This window comes from Haemorhous mexicanus, chromosome 5, assembly GCF_027477595.1.
Source record: "Haemorhous mexicanus isolate bHaeMex1 chromosome 5, bHaeMex1.pri, whole genome shotgun sequence".
Lineage (NCBI taxonomy): Eukaryota > Metazoa > Chordata > Aves > Passeriformes > Fringillidae > Haemorhous > Haemorhous mexicanus.
Window position 1 is genome coordinate 55128256 of NC_082345.1, and position 15246 is coordinate 55143501.

The 15246-nt window shown below is 44.7% G+C and overlaps 1 protein-coding gene across 1 annotated transcript; it reads right to left on the minus strand.

Annotated features, from left to right (window-relative positions):
- Positions 1-206: 206 nt before the first annotated feature.
- GPR37 (G protein-coupled receptor 37) lies at positions 207-13956 on the minus strand. Its single transcript, XM_059847218.1, has 2 exons — positions 12407-13956; positions 207-1999 (listed from the first exon to the last, which is right to left on the minus strand). The coding sequence occupies exons 1-2, from the start codon at positions 13115-13117 to the stop codon at positions 1181-1183; spliced, it is 1530 nt and encodes a 509-aa protein (XP_059703201.1). The 5' UTR covers positions 13118-13956; the 3' UTR covers positions 207-1180.
- Between the last annotated feature and the right edge of the window lie 1290 nt (positions 13957-15246).

Sequence of the window (15246 nt, forward strand, 5' to 3'; positions counted from 1 at the left end):
CAGCATGGTTCTGAACCAGCACACAGAGCCCCTGTGATTAATATTCATGCTACACATCCCAGAACAAATAGGAGATGCCAGTCTGATTCAAAGCTCTCTGAAATTGATGGAAACCTCTCCATTGACTGCCATGGGCTCTAGGTCAAGCCCCAAGTGTCCAAGTGTGTTTATACCTTTTAAAATAGAAGGAATTCACTCTCCGCATGTTTCAGTCCCTCACATTTATTGTCAGCAAACCTCTGGCACAAAAATGCCTTTCTCTGCAATGAAGCTTCTCACTGAAGCCAGTAGGAGCTATATATACAGAGACAGAGGAAATAAACTTAAACCAATAGCATCCTGGAAAGAATCTTGATTTTGAAATCACACAAGACAAAATTCAGTGATAAAGTGAGTGTTTCTTTGTAAGAAGTATAAAATAACTCAAGATTTTGCATACCTGCAGGTTAAGAAGAAAATTTTCAATGAGGCACATTGAACCTTCATAATATAACATTAAAAAACCCACTCCTATAAATCTAATACCATTATAATCATCTTCCTTAAACACTCTAATTATATCCTCCAAGTGTAAGTACTCAAGTGTTAATTAAATATGGCCACCTAAATTATGATATGCAAAGTTTTTTTTTACTTATTAAAGGAATTTAATACTACTCATAGGTGTCTTTGTTAAATGTAGATTGACAATCAAGTTAAAGAATAAAAACCTCATTTATTTTTATGCTACTTTATAAATTCTCTGAAGCCCCAGTCCTCTCAAAATAGGGTACAGTAATTTGATTAAAACTACCTTCAAATACTTTCCACCACGTCTTTTACATGAAAACACCTTGCAAAGCCCACAATGTCTATATAAACATTTTACAGTGATTATCAAAAAAATACTACAGAATTAAATAAATTGATATGGATCCTCCTCCTCAACCAATGAAATCCTAGCACCATACAAAATCTCATGATGTAAAACTGAGTGCTGGCTCTCCTTCTCTCTCTCTTTTCTTTCAATAACCAAAGAAATTATTTTCCAAAGCATGACTGTTAATACAGATTGGTTTCAAGAGAAGTTTTTAACAGTGATTTTTTTTTCCTGCATTTTGCTTCAAGAAGAAAAATACGAAGTAAAAAAAAAAAAAAAAGAAAAAGGAAAAAGAAGCAGGAAATAGAGTCCTAAGGTCAATTAACAGTGAGTCCCCACGGAAGCAAAAGTCGACATTTCGCGACGAATGGTACTGAATGGGGAGAGCTCCAGTTCTGTGGTGTACTCATTGTCATTGTCATCACTCGTCACCGTGGAAGACTTCTGGATGCATTCATCACAGCAGCAACAGCAACACTCCATAAAGGCCCGGCTGAAAGGTTTACAGAGACAGAACAGGAGAACTGGGGTAACACAGGACTTAAAGAACAAAAGGAACTGACTAATGAGATGGAGGAGGTCCATAGTCTGTCGAGAGACCCCTGTGGACATGTAGGCAGTCACAATGTTGCAAATGTTTTCAGGAATGATGCAAAATCCATATAAAATGGTCAAAGCCACCACTGTGCAGTTCATCTGACTTTCCAGCTGAATCTGTCGCTTGTTCCCCCTCGTGCAGGCTTTTTCTGCCCTCCTGATTTTCCTCGCTGTCACCAGGGAGCAGGTAATAGTGAACAGGGTAGGCAAACAGAAGTAGCAGCCGAAGTACCACCAGAGCCGCGCCCCATCGTAGGTGAGAGCCAGCACGTAGATGGTGTCGGGCAGGGCCGTGGAGATCTTCACCACGCAGCGCTCTCCCGGGGGGCTGCCGCTGTACTCGGGCTCCTCGGTGGCCAGCTGGCGCAGCACCACCTCGGGCAGGGCCAGCAGCAGCGCGCCCACCCAGATGACGGCCAGCTTGGCCGTGGTGGAGGCGCAGTTCTCGATCATCTCGTAGTACATCTGCACGTTGGTGGCGGCTCGGAAGCGGTCAATGCAGAGAGCGCACAGCGTGAACGTGGTGACGCCCAGAGAGGCCACCTGGGAAGGAGGAAAGGCAGCACAGGTTAATACAGGTGCTGTCTGGGGGAGGGTAAAAAAAAAATGTGGGGGAGAAAAGGGAAAAGAAAATGAGGAAATAAAAAGGGGGATGGGGGGAGGAAGAGAAGCAGTTGAGCACCATGGTGCTGAGCACCATCAAAAGAAGCATCACAGACAGCACTTAGCTACCATCCAGCATTCCAAAAAGAGTACATGCTTCTATTTTTTCGCCTACAAATTCTTATTCCAGCTTGGTGCCAACCTCCCCTGGAGGTCCAAAAAGTATCTGTGCAACATTGAGTGGAAAAAAAATACATAGGAATTGACTAAAATTTAAAACTAAACTGTTTCCTCTCCCCACTTCTTTCTAAGAGGTGTTTTCCAGAAAGATTGGCTCCACCACAAGGGTTGGAATTTTAAGTCAAAGTGGGAGATAGGAAAGTGTCCCTTCAGCAGAAGTTATGACCACCTAACAAGTTCACCATGTATGCAGGGGATCAAAACATTAAACCTTCCATATCTACAAAACCCTGGGCATGAGGCAGCTACTGAATTGAATGGGATCCAACAACTATTTTTGTGGATTTAGGCTTTTAAGTAAAATTTTGATGAGATGTAGGCACATAAAGTCATCCCCCTCCATGAGTTCAAAGAAACTGTATTTGAAATCCTCAGACTCCTAGAACCTGTGCAAAACTAATCTTCACTACAGTGGTTAGGCTCTATATAACCAATAGTCAATATTTCATTTAGAAAAAATTCAAGGAAAACCCAGGCTTAATTTCACAGGAAACATTCTGTGGGAGAGTGTACTGTAGGCCAGGAGAAACGGAAGAAGTTTCTTTCTTTAAATGATTTGAAGATGGATTGGAGAGAACTATCAATTAGGTACTGTGAGGAAGAAGTACAGAGCGATGCTTATGTTCTCTAGCTTTAATGATCATTATTCTATGCATGAACAGAAATCTTGTGCTGTCATGAAACATCATTTCCTACCATTTTATCCTGTTTATAATTTAATTTCCTAAAATAAATTTGCAAGAAGACCATATACATTTTGGCCTAATTCTATTAGCAATAAATTCAACTTCAGTTCAAATTTAAAGCAGAACTCCCATTAACTTCAATTGGAGAAAGACTAAGTGTCCTGTTGAATTTTAATTCACTTATTTTCTTGCATTTGCATACACGTGTTATGCTGAAAAATTGTTGATGTGTTGTGAAGGAAAAAAACCCTAAAATAATGTTGCTAATAAATGGAAAGAATGCTTACTTTTATAATGAATGAACCAAATCTCTGCAATTAACTGGGAAATATAAAGTAATATTAGGCAGTTCACTATAATTTTGCTTATTTAAATATAGCATTGCACATCAAATTTTGATTTCATATAGGCAGACTTTAAGAAACACTTTCTGATTTCCACCATAATATTGAAATAACACTGTTTACATATCTCTGAAAGAAGTTCTTCAAAGATAGACAGCACAATTATATAAATGTATCATTAATTTTGGCCTTCAATATTTAATGGCCGTATCAGATTTCTAAAATTGACTATCACTGAAAAATATAAGGCACTTGGAATTACAACTGCAAGATGTTGGCTTGGTTGGAGAATTCTTTGAAGCAGCTTCCTAAAAGATGGAATAAGAAAGATGCAATCTCTTACTAATTAACTTGCAGAAATATTTAATAATGACAAGGCACTACTGTAAACATTTTTAATAGGCAACCATTGATTTGAAAGTTTAATTGTCTGACAAGATTCAAAAAAAGCTTGGTAAATACGGCAAAAGAATAAAAAACATTTAAAGAAAAATAGTTACAGGGAAATCCTAATGCACAGTGATAAACTTCAGTAATGAAATATGATTTTCGTGTATCACATCTCAGAGTCAGATTTTTTAATTCAAGATGAGCAACTTTGTTTCCAAAATATTTAAATGTGTGCGCAGTCTTCAAATCTCTCAGCAAAACCTTTAGCCTTAACATGCAACATGAATAACAAAAGGGTCAGGACTCAGCTTGCTACAATTATAAGAGACAGGAAAATAACTAAGATCTGGAGATGACTAGGGATTGAAATAAAAATCAGCAAAACAGAAAAAACCCTGAGCCTCTGTACATTAAGATGTTCCCTTCCAGCTCTGGCCTGCCCCCACGCCAAGGCAGACACTTGTACTGCTTCAGCATTTCACTGCAAACAGACTGCTACACAGCGGCCCAGACGTTAAACTCTGCAGCTGTTAGGGCTCGGCTAATGAAAGAAGACACGTCTGCCATGAAGAAACATAACCTACGGGGCTCCTGTCACATTAACTGACCAACAACTTGGAGGCTTCAAACAGGGAAATAGAGCAAGAGGAAGCAACTAGGAATACTGGAAGGCGGCTTTGAAAACCCTCCCATGGATTTACTGATGAAACAAGCTAAACAAAGCCAGTGTTTCCCTGGAACAAGCAACAGTCTCCGATTTTCTGTAGATTAGCAGAGTTAGTGGTGCCATGGAAAAGCTTGCAAAAACCAAATAAAACACTCAAGCAGATGATCATGGATTCACTCCAGCTGACTTGCTTAAATGCAGTAGAGCAATTCAAGGATTGGATTACTTACTCCACACAGCAGACTATGAGTAATAGCCAGCAAAATCAATGGGTGCTGCTCAAAACCTATGGGTGAGAACTGGCACATGCATTCTGCATCTTCATACAATTTCAGTCTAGGTGTGTTTCTTCATACCAATCATACTAATAATTAGAGTTAAGCTGAAAGTGTGAAAAAATTGGAGAAGTTTTCCTTTCAGGCATTATATTGTCTTGAAGCAACTACAGAATTAAGATCATTAATTTGACAGGGAGAAGGTAAAGCACAAATTAACAAATCGCAAAGTGGTGCAAGGCTGCATGGAGTTTAATGGTGCTCTTCTTCCAACAGCTGAGTGTCTGATATGCCTTTCCAATCTTAATTCCACCAACCTGGCAGGAAATGAGGCAAGGTAAGGGCAACTCAAGCTCAGTAGTTTTTGATCATCACTTAGTTGTCTGGTTTATTTCCCTATTGTCCACTGAAGATTCTCCTGCAGCCTCTAGACATTCAGGAACACATAGTTTTACAACTTTCTCTTACTACATGAAATCAGGAAAGTCCCCAAATTTCCAACTGAATGACCATCAATCTGCTCTGAGCAAGTGGTGAAGGAACCTCTGCTTTGAGGAGATACCCACACCACTTGGGCAGAAAACTGTTGTTGAAGGGATTGCTAGCTACAGTACACACAGACAGAAGAAGACATTATTGTTACAAAAGAATCTCTTTAAATGCTGTTGCTCTTTAAAAAACAGAGTTAATGGGCACTGTGATGCTCCTTCAGACACTGCATAAACCTTTGGTCATTAGCTCACCATCTGTTAGTCAACAGTGTCAAAACTAATTTGGGGAACTGAGGCCACAGAGAACAGTAGCAAACTCATGAAATGCTCAGCATAATTGCTGTTCTCCTGTCCACTTTTCCAATATACTGGTTTCCCTTTCACAAACTTAAACAATTACAAAAGTGTTCCCAGGCCTTTCCTGGCCTGCCCTACTTTTCCTCCTGGCTGTGGTCCCACAGCTCTTGGCCCAGGCTTCCAGGAGCAGAGACTCTGGATAACCAGCAGAGCAGTGTAGATGTATTACAGTGAGTTATGGCTGTGGGAATAAAACTCAATTTTGTCCCACTAATTTCTAGTCAAAAGTAATGAAAATCAGAAACAAAATCAGAGAAGGTGACTTGGGTGAAAAGTCCAACAAAGACCAAATTCTGTAAGCGAATATAAAAGAGAGGTTGGGTCATTCCACCCAGTAAGACAAAGAACAAGCAGTGATATTGCTGCCACCTACAAAAAAATGTATTATGAGATACGAAAGTTACTTAAGCCAAAAGATAGTGAATGTAACAGAATGGAAATCAAGCCGCTCCGAGCAACTCCAGGCTAGAAATGGCAGTGACCACTCTGATGGAGAAGTGATGGAAACAGTGTAGACTAAACTTATACTGAAGAAGTTAAAATAAAGGTGTTATAAGAAGCAGACCCTTCTACCAGCTGAAGCTGAAGTTTCTAAGACAGAATATATTTTATGTTGATAGCAAAGAATTTCTTAAAACTTCATGGCACTCTTCCTCTGTTACAAGACAAGACGGGTATACAAAACATTTTCCCATTGCAATGGCAGAACTGAACTACAGAAGAGGTTGGTGACTAGTATCCAAGCCACCTCTGAGCTATCAGTGACACCCCGTAGACTCTGTATATCCATTCCTGTTATATCATATAAATGACTTTTTATTCCTCAAGCCATTATAGTTTATAATTTTCTGATGGCTGTTCCACATACACATTAAACTTCATAGCTTTTGAACATGTTAATGCAACATACCAGGGGGACTCCTGTAGATTTGTCAGTTTTCCCTAAGATAAATAAATAAATTTAGCACAGACTGCAATACTTTTTTTTGTGCTACTCTACACTTACAGTACAGACTCCAGCAATAAGAACAGACTACTGCAAAATAAAAGATCAACTCATTGCAAACAATAATGTAATATTTATCTAGATTTCTGTTCTTTTAATAAAACAGTCCCACTCCACTCCCCAAAAAATCTCCCAAAACAAAACCAAGAAAAACAGTCATCATTAGAAAAGAAAAAGATATCTGTATTTCTCACAAGATGTGCTATTAAACATGATTGGCTTTAAGCATTAAAACAGGGAAGAGTCTCACGGTGAAAACACTACTGTGGTGTGGCAAGAATAATTCAGTGACCAAGATCTGGGGCCAGTGTACAGCTCTGACATCAGCAATTACCTCATGCATTCCAAGTAAAAATCTACACCACCTATCTGAAAGAGTAAGACGATAATTCTGAAATCTACTATCAGGGAGATGATCCTACACACATGGAATAACAGGTGCAACAATGTTGTTTCCTTTGAAGTACCATCAACATTCACACCCAGGAGTCACAAAGCACACAGGCTTTATGTGATACTTCCTCGTAATATCTTATACTTCTGTATATCACAAGATATACTGCTTAGAATCAGAATCCACTTCCATGTGCTGCTCTTGAGTTTTGCTGGAAGCAAAAGCCAACAGACTATCAGGGCACTGGAAATACTCACTAGTACACCACATGCTTATCCAGGGGCTTGGAAATATCTCAAAACACAAAAGGATTTCATTTTTGTTCATTTTCCTGTTTGCAATCTACCATGCTACCAAATAGGTACATTTATTTATTTTTCTTTTTTCTGTATCACTCTCCACTGAGGGTCAAGTTCTTATCACACTACACAAGGGACTACTACACTAGTTCTTACTGGCAGCAATAAGGAACTACAGATAGAAATCTACCTCTTCCTCTTTCTGCAGGAAAAATCCTGTCATATGGAGAAATACATGCTAGTGTTCAGAGCAGAGTCAATAGGGCTGAGATCACAGATGCTGCCTTTTCCTCTCCACACACATGTAACTCAAATATTTCTGACCCAATTTTAAACCTACTCTGACACAAATTCATTTCCATGCTGAAATGCCACAGGAAAAGTTTAGCCAAAAAGCAAAAACTTACAGGATCCTAAGGACAGGATTTGCAGAAGAAAGACTGACAGAACAACCAACATGGCAGCTATCATCATCGTGCCATTAATACCTAAAGGGCAGAGATATATGAACACTTCAGCTTCAAATAATTATTGTGTGATAAGCACCGAAGATATTCTGCTCAGTAAGATACATCAAGCCATTGCCCTAGAAAACTCTCATGATGAAGCCTTGAAACTGCAAATATCTCTGAGTGTCTTTGTCTGTGACCCAGAGGAGTCACTGGAGGTTCAGGAGCACAGCTCTGACTAGAGTCAAAGAAGAGACATAAAGAAAATGCCGCACATCAAAAGACACAGAAAAGACGGATAATACACAGCTTTTATAAACTCCCATTAAAAATGTATTTGCTTCCCTAAAGTGAAACTTAAAATAAGGATCTCTTCTCCCAGCTTTGGAACAGGCAGAGAACAGCAGCTTTCTCTGTGCTTCTTGCTTACCTCTGTCAAGTAAAGAGAAATGGGAAAAAGCCTCACCTCAAATTGCCCTGGAGGATCAGCTCCAAGGAAAGAGAGTAATTCGTATTTCAGTCCAAATCAATCCTTATGCTTTCCACTAAGAACACTAATTGTGATAGCCTTCCTGAGCTGGAACTTGCCCACAAGAAACAGGAGTGATGCCACAAAGTCATTGCCAAAAGCACATTCAGAGTTTGGGCATCAGATTTCAAAGGCTTTTACTGTCAGCCTGCTCCAGAATCACGCCAGTCTTGTACGCATGATATGGTCCAGATGAGGACACTACAAACTTTGTCCTGTTCTTTGTAAGGTGTCTGGGAAAGGCAGAGGGCCTCATGCTTACTAGCACTGAATTCAGGGCTGTGTACCAATCACTGGCCTCAGCAACTTCTGCTCTGTGCTGGACTGCACAGGATGGTAAATCAGCCTCTGCAAACCCTCATGCTAGACCATTCCTCAATTCTAAACTCTTACTTGGCCATAAGTAGCTTGATTCAATCTGTTGACATAGAATGCAACCCCCTCAAAGAAAGCTTCTTGTGTAACCTCCAAGAGCAAAATGCACACAACTCAAGCAACGTTCCATCTTAAGCCTGAAAGAAGGTTTCCAGTCCTACCTGACAGAATCCATTTGTCATCTTGTGTAAGTTGCTCTGGGCCTTAAACTACTTATTTAATCTCTTCATTACTGGCTTTCAGCATTAAAATAAAATAAAGAAAAAAAATAACTTCACATGACTAAGAGTTGTAAAATATTTAAAAGCACAGTAACAGTACAGATTTTGTCTACATTTATATTGCTTTCTATTAGGGCCTAGAATTAATCTGTAAGTAGGGAAACTGGAACTATATTCAAAAGCTCAAAAGACTGAGCGGTTTGAACAAAACCAAAAGAATTCCACATCAGCAGGAATTAGCCAAATTCATTGTCTTTCTATTGTCATTTACCTCATGTCTCCTGATTCTGAGTAATACTGACAAAAGTATATGAAAGACAATACAAGCAGTGTGCAAGTAAACACTTCAGACAGGCATGCCAAAACCTAGACTTCTGAACCGTGCAGAAAAGTGGCAGAGTATTAAAAGGGCAAAGGAGAAGCGCATCTCCACACATCCTTACAGGCAGAGTAGCTGCATCAGTTGTTCAAATTCCCTTCTCAACTCCTTTTCAGTACACTCAAAACTAGCAGTTGCAGGTGGCCATACTGTAATACAATATATAGCTGAAATCACTGCTTAATGTACTTGTCATACACGATCTTTATTAAGTATGGGAAAACTGCCCTTTAAATTAAATTTGTGAAGACATTCCACTGCTGGAAGCTCAGTCTTTACCTATACAAATGTGCAGAAAGATATCATAGAGCATTTTCCCCAGACTGTGTGTGCATATGTGTTATCACTAGCAGCAGATGCTTTGTTGGAATTCTATACAATATCCATAAAACAGCACAAATAAAAACCAATTGGCCACAAGAGGCTGAACTAAGAACCCAAGGTATTTCCCTGGGATCATTTGAAACCTTCAAACAACACAAAGCATGCTTGAATTATATTAAAATGTTGTGATCACTGCATCACTTGCTGTGGATAATCAGCCATCCCCTGTTCTCTAGTTCTGAGAGTAAAAGCTGGTATGACAGGAGACTCAGGCCAATAACGGGTTTTGATACTCGAGATATTTCTGGATCTACAAACCCAGGTGAGACACATAGCTCTCTCTCTCTAAACAGCATATGCAAACCTTCCCCCCAAAATAAAGAGATGAAAAAATGGAACCAAGAGACTCTTAAAAGAACTAAATACTGTGCAAACTTATAGAAAATACAGACAGGAGGTTAAAATGTGTCCATCTTCAGGAAGATGATTCCATTTGTATTCCACAAAGGTCTGGAAACTTCTCCTGAAGATAGCTGTCAAAGCTTTCCTCTCAAGGAGGCAAGAAGACTTCACCCTTTCCCTCCATGTGAGAAAAAGATGGGCCTGCCCAGGTGAGTTACAAAGGAAAAGAGAGTGTTGTTCAGCTGTCAGATGAATGTACTGCTGTAAACAATCCTTGACAGAGCAAGGAGCAGCAGCTGCACATGTGATGGATTTCATGACATGCTACACATCTGCATTGCTCCTGGTGGTGTCAGTGTCACTGTGTAATGCCTCTGAGGTTAGATCAACACTTGGAAAGCAGTGAACCTTTGCTCTAGCTGCCTTCTCTGCCTCAGCAGGGTCAAATCCTGATCTATAGGACAGTGTCCTTCGTTCCAGGCTCCAGGTGAACTGTGGAGAGTCATTATCCACTAGTGTTCAGTATCTGCCACTCATTGCCACAGTTTACAGAGAGAGAAATCCAGCCTTTTACTTACTCCTCTCAAGGCAATGAGATACTTTACATACATGAGTATTATATTTAATGACCACTGAAGAAAAAATATACAATTCTGGGAGCAACACAGAACCCTAAGGCTAGACCTCTTTATATTTGTAACTAAGAACTAAAGCTCTTAAGAACTTAAGTTTAGAACAAAGTTATTATACTTCCTCAAGGACAAGGAAAATGCTTTACTTTTAGACACCAGTGATAATTAAGCCTAACACAGCCACCGATTCACCTGACTGGACTGGTGCCAGTTCTTGAATAAGACCAACTCTAGACAGCCACAGAACTTTAAAGTGAAAAAATAAGGTAACATTAAATTATAATGGCGGATAGCAGCAGCTAAATATTTTTCAGGATTACAGCTTTGAATTTCAGCAACTGCATTTCAGCTAAACGACTTTCAGTTTTAAAAACTCTTTAGTGCCCAAAGCTGCAAAGCATAAGCAACTAATTTTAAGGAACTGTGTGGCCACACAAATCATCTAAACTACTGGTCTATTTCAACTTTGCATGTGGATGCACCAAAAAAGGGTTAGGAAGCATGAAATGTCACAAGAAAGCCCTCGAAACACAAACTACAGTATCTACTTAAAATGAAATGGTTACTTTTAAAACACTGCTACTTCCTTACTGGCTACTTACTTTTCCAGGTTAACACAGCAGCCCCAGAATCCATTTCAGTAATTTTAAAGGATTCAAGCACTATCAGTTTCTCAATAAGTACATATTTACTGCATCATGTCTTCTTAGATGAAAATCGCTTAAGTGTACTCTGAGTTTTTTAAATGCAGGTGGCCTAGAATTCAACTAAGCACAACACAGCTCCACCCTTTGTCCAATACCATCAGTAATAAACTAAACCAATGAAAGAAGCAGCTGCAATTTTATGGCTACACAGGTCACACATATTCCTTAATACTTGAAAATACCGTAGTATCATTTGATAGTTAATTCTGCGTTACTGTGTACTACTGTGCTGCTGAAAATGACACTCTCTATATTAATAACAAGTTGAGTATTTGAGGGTTTTTTGGGAGGGGGATAGGGGATTGCTTTTTGGTTTGTCTGGGTTTTTTTTTTCTAATAGCTCGTTCTTAGGATAAGAGAACCACCAGTTGTTTCTTCAGCTCTCAGTTACAGAATAATGTTGCACATAAGGTTTTGGGAATACAGGAGAGCCAGCCAGAACTCCAGGCTACCACGGTAGCAGCATGCCTCAGTGTTCAGTTCCAGTAAATAAATAAAGCGGACAACCTGAGCACTGCCGGCAGGACTGCGGCCAGCTGTCAGAGAGCTTCTTTGACAGAGCCGCTGAACAGCTGCCAAGAAGCTGCAGTTTAAACGGAGCTGGTTTCTTTCAAAAGAAAAAAAAAAACAAAACCAAAAAAACCCACCAAAAAACCCACATCACAGCAACAAAACAAAGAAACAAAAAACCCCCAGCAGCTAAATAAACGTGAGATTTGAACGCTGAAATATAAGTTAAGAGCCCAGACATTCCCTTGATGGGATGATCCTATTTTTACAATCACCTTCTTACAAACGATCCCCTCAAGCCCTTCATCCGCTTTTCTGACTCATCTTCACTTTACTGAAATAAGCAAAGCAGAAAACTTGAAATCTAATTCTGATAGGATCACTTAGTTTTCAGGGTCACAGGGAACAAGGAAAGTTTGGCAGAAGTCGTGCGAGTGGCAGGAAGCGCCGGACGCACCCAGCGGGAGCCACAGAAATTCTGGTGCCGCTGGACACGGTGCGGGGCCCCGCTCCGTCGCAAGAGCACGCAGGAAACGCGAACCAAAGGGCACCGGGACGCCCCCGGGCCGGCAGCAATGACAGCGAGTAGCGCCGGCCCCGCACACGGCTAAGGCTTGCGGCGGGGAGAGGAGCTCGGGGTCCGCGTATCCCCACCTCCCAGGGACGTTACCTCAATGTACGGGACAATTTTGCAAGAGAAGTCTTCTAGAAGCCACTTCTTGGTGAGCTCCTGGAAGATAACCAGCGGCAGGCAGAAGAAGACGATGAGGAAGTCCCAGAAGGCCAGGTTGGCCAGCAGGGAGTTGGAGATGCTCCGCATGTAGTAGTTGTGGCAGACGATGCACATCACTGCCATGTTGCCCATGATGCCGATGCCGAAGATCACCACGGAGAGGCACATGACGGCGTAGGCGCCGTACGACTCCTCGGTCAGCGGGTAGAAGGGGTTGCGGAGCCGGGCGCGGCGCCCCGTGGCGTTCCCGCGGCCCCCGGCGCTGCCCTCGCCGCCGGCCGAGCCGTTCAGGGGCAGCCAGCGGGGGCCGCCCGCCCCGCCCCTCCTCGCCGCCGCGCCGGCTCCGGGCTCGCTGCTCCGCGCCCGCCGTCGCCCGGTCCCCGGGGCCCCGCGTGGCGCGCAGCTGCCGCCCGGCCCCGTCGCTCCGCCGGGTGCGGCGTCGGCCCCGCCAGGGAGGGTTCCGCGCCCCGGGAGCGTCGCGGCCGCTCGCTGGCCCGGGGCGAGGGGCGGCGGGGCCGGCGGCGAGCGGGCGCGCTGCGGGGGCGCCGGCGGCCCAGAGGCTGCGACGGGGTCCGGGACCAGGGCGCAGGCAGCCCACGCACCCAGCACCTGGCAGAGCAGGGCGAGCGGAGCGCAGAGGGGCCGCATGGCCGGGAGGCGGCGGGGCTCACCCGCTCTCCTTCAGACCCGGCGGCCGCCTCGCTCGGCGGGGCTGGGAGCGGGAGACATGCCCACCCGGTTCCCGGGGATAGCCTGCCCGGCCAGCCGGGTCAGGAGCAGCCACGACACCGCTGCCGCCGGGGTCCGCCGCGGGCAGCGGCCGCCGCTGGGGCGCGACGAGCGGAGCGGCGAGGAGCCTCTTGTCGCCGACGCCCGGGGCAGACCCGGAAAGTTGTGTCGCCGTCTCCGACGCGCCGAGTTAATGTAGCAAGTGCAGCGCCGGGAGAACCCCCCCTCGGCGCTCCGCCCTTTCCCGGGACCGCTGCCTCCTCGCCAGCAGCCGCACCGGTCTCGTGCTGCCCATTTGCGTCCTCCCGCCGCCGCGGGCACCCAGTGGCTCTACGGGTCAGGAAAGGTCCCTTTAGGAAGACACCTCCCCTCGCCGAGCCGTCGCGAACACTAACTCCTCATCTCCAGCACCTCGGAGAACACAGGTTGTTGCGCGCAGCTTAAGGTGTTTCAGAGCTTTGCAAAACTCTTGCCGGGATCGATCACTGCACGCCCAAGCACTCGCACGGGGGCAGGGGACGGCGAGAACGGCCAGGGCGCCAAAGATGCGGCTGGTGCCGGGCAGGCAAGCCCCGGGACGGACCCCTCGGGGCTGCTCTCGCCTCCCGAGTCGTGCGGGCACCAGGTGAAGCGGGGCGGCAGCCACGGCCCCCGCATAGGCGGGGGCTGGTGTACGGCGGGCTCTGCTCCTGCTGCCGGCTCCCCGCGGCTCCGGCCCCGCTCAGCCCGGTGCGGCTCGCCGGGCTCGGACCGGCTCCGCCGCGGCTCTCGGGGCGCGCCGGAGAGGCGGGCGAGCGCCGCGGCGGCCGCAGTGCGCAAGCGCCGCCCGGCGGCGCCGCGGGGCCGAGGCACCGCCCGCCGGGGCGGCCGGGGTGAGGGGCGGGTGTGGGGCCGGGCCGGGCCGGGCCGAGGGGCGGGTCCGGTCCGGTCCTGTGCTCCCCGCCGGCCCCCGAGCTCTCCTGGCTCTCCTGGGGTTGCATCCCGCCGCCTGCTGTTCCCAGCTCAGCGGCGCGCCCCGGTCTCAGTGTCTGGCTGCCCTCCTCGGGCCGCGGGTGCCAGCGGGACCGAGCGAAGGGACAGGCGAGCCAAGCGCCCTGCTCTGGTACCGGGAGTCTCGCCCCGGCGCGAACCGCGGGCGCTGGGAGCGGAGAGTGGCTGGGAGGAGGTGGGGGAAGCCGTCGGCACCGGGACGGCACAGGAGCAGCGAGGGCACCTTGCTGCAGGGGCAGAGGCCACGGACGGGGAGAAAGAGGCGCCTGCTCCCCCGGGAGAGCGCCAAACGAAGCAGCAGGCTGAGCGGAGGAGATGGTGCTCACACATCATCCCGCAGTGGAATAGCATCAGAAGCGTCTCCACAAATTTCTTTCCTGCTTTGGACATTTGTGTAGGGTTTTCTTTCTCGCATTTGTACAGTCAGATAAACTTCATAGTTCTCTCTTCTTGTTTCTCTGGTTTGTTTTTCATCCAGGTGACAGCTGCCGAATTTGGATGCAGTAACTCCGTAAAATTATAAGAATCCCTTAAGGATTCTCCATCGCCCCTACAAGTTGCCATTTTGTAGAACTTTTATATGAAGTATGCCCAACTAGTTTAAAAGTTTAATATTTTTCCCATAAAGCAGTTTGAGAAGGTGTTGTGCTATTTTTCCTTTGAAAAATGTCCGTGACAGTCATTCAAAAAACACAAACAAGACAAGCAGAGTTTTTCCTTTTCTCAAACATTCTCACACAGGTAGGTGAGGTGCAACTGTGGAAACCGCATGGTGTTTCTGGGCTTACGGGAGTGTGTAATCAGTTAGGCACTGCTGTGTGCATATCCCTAAATACATGTCAAGCCATTTTTTTCTTCTTCCTTAACAATGTAAATATAATCTCCTGCAAAAAGATGGCCGAAGTATTTTTAAGAATTCTTAATAAATAATAAGCTTAATCTAATAAAGGTATCTATGAATGTTAAAAACTAACTAGGAAGTGCTAAAACCTATCAGGAAAAGAAGAGAATGTCAAATGTAGTTAACCTTTTTTTCCCTTACATTTTTCTCTCATTTG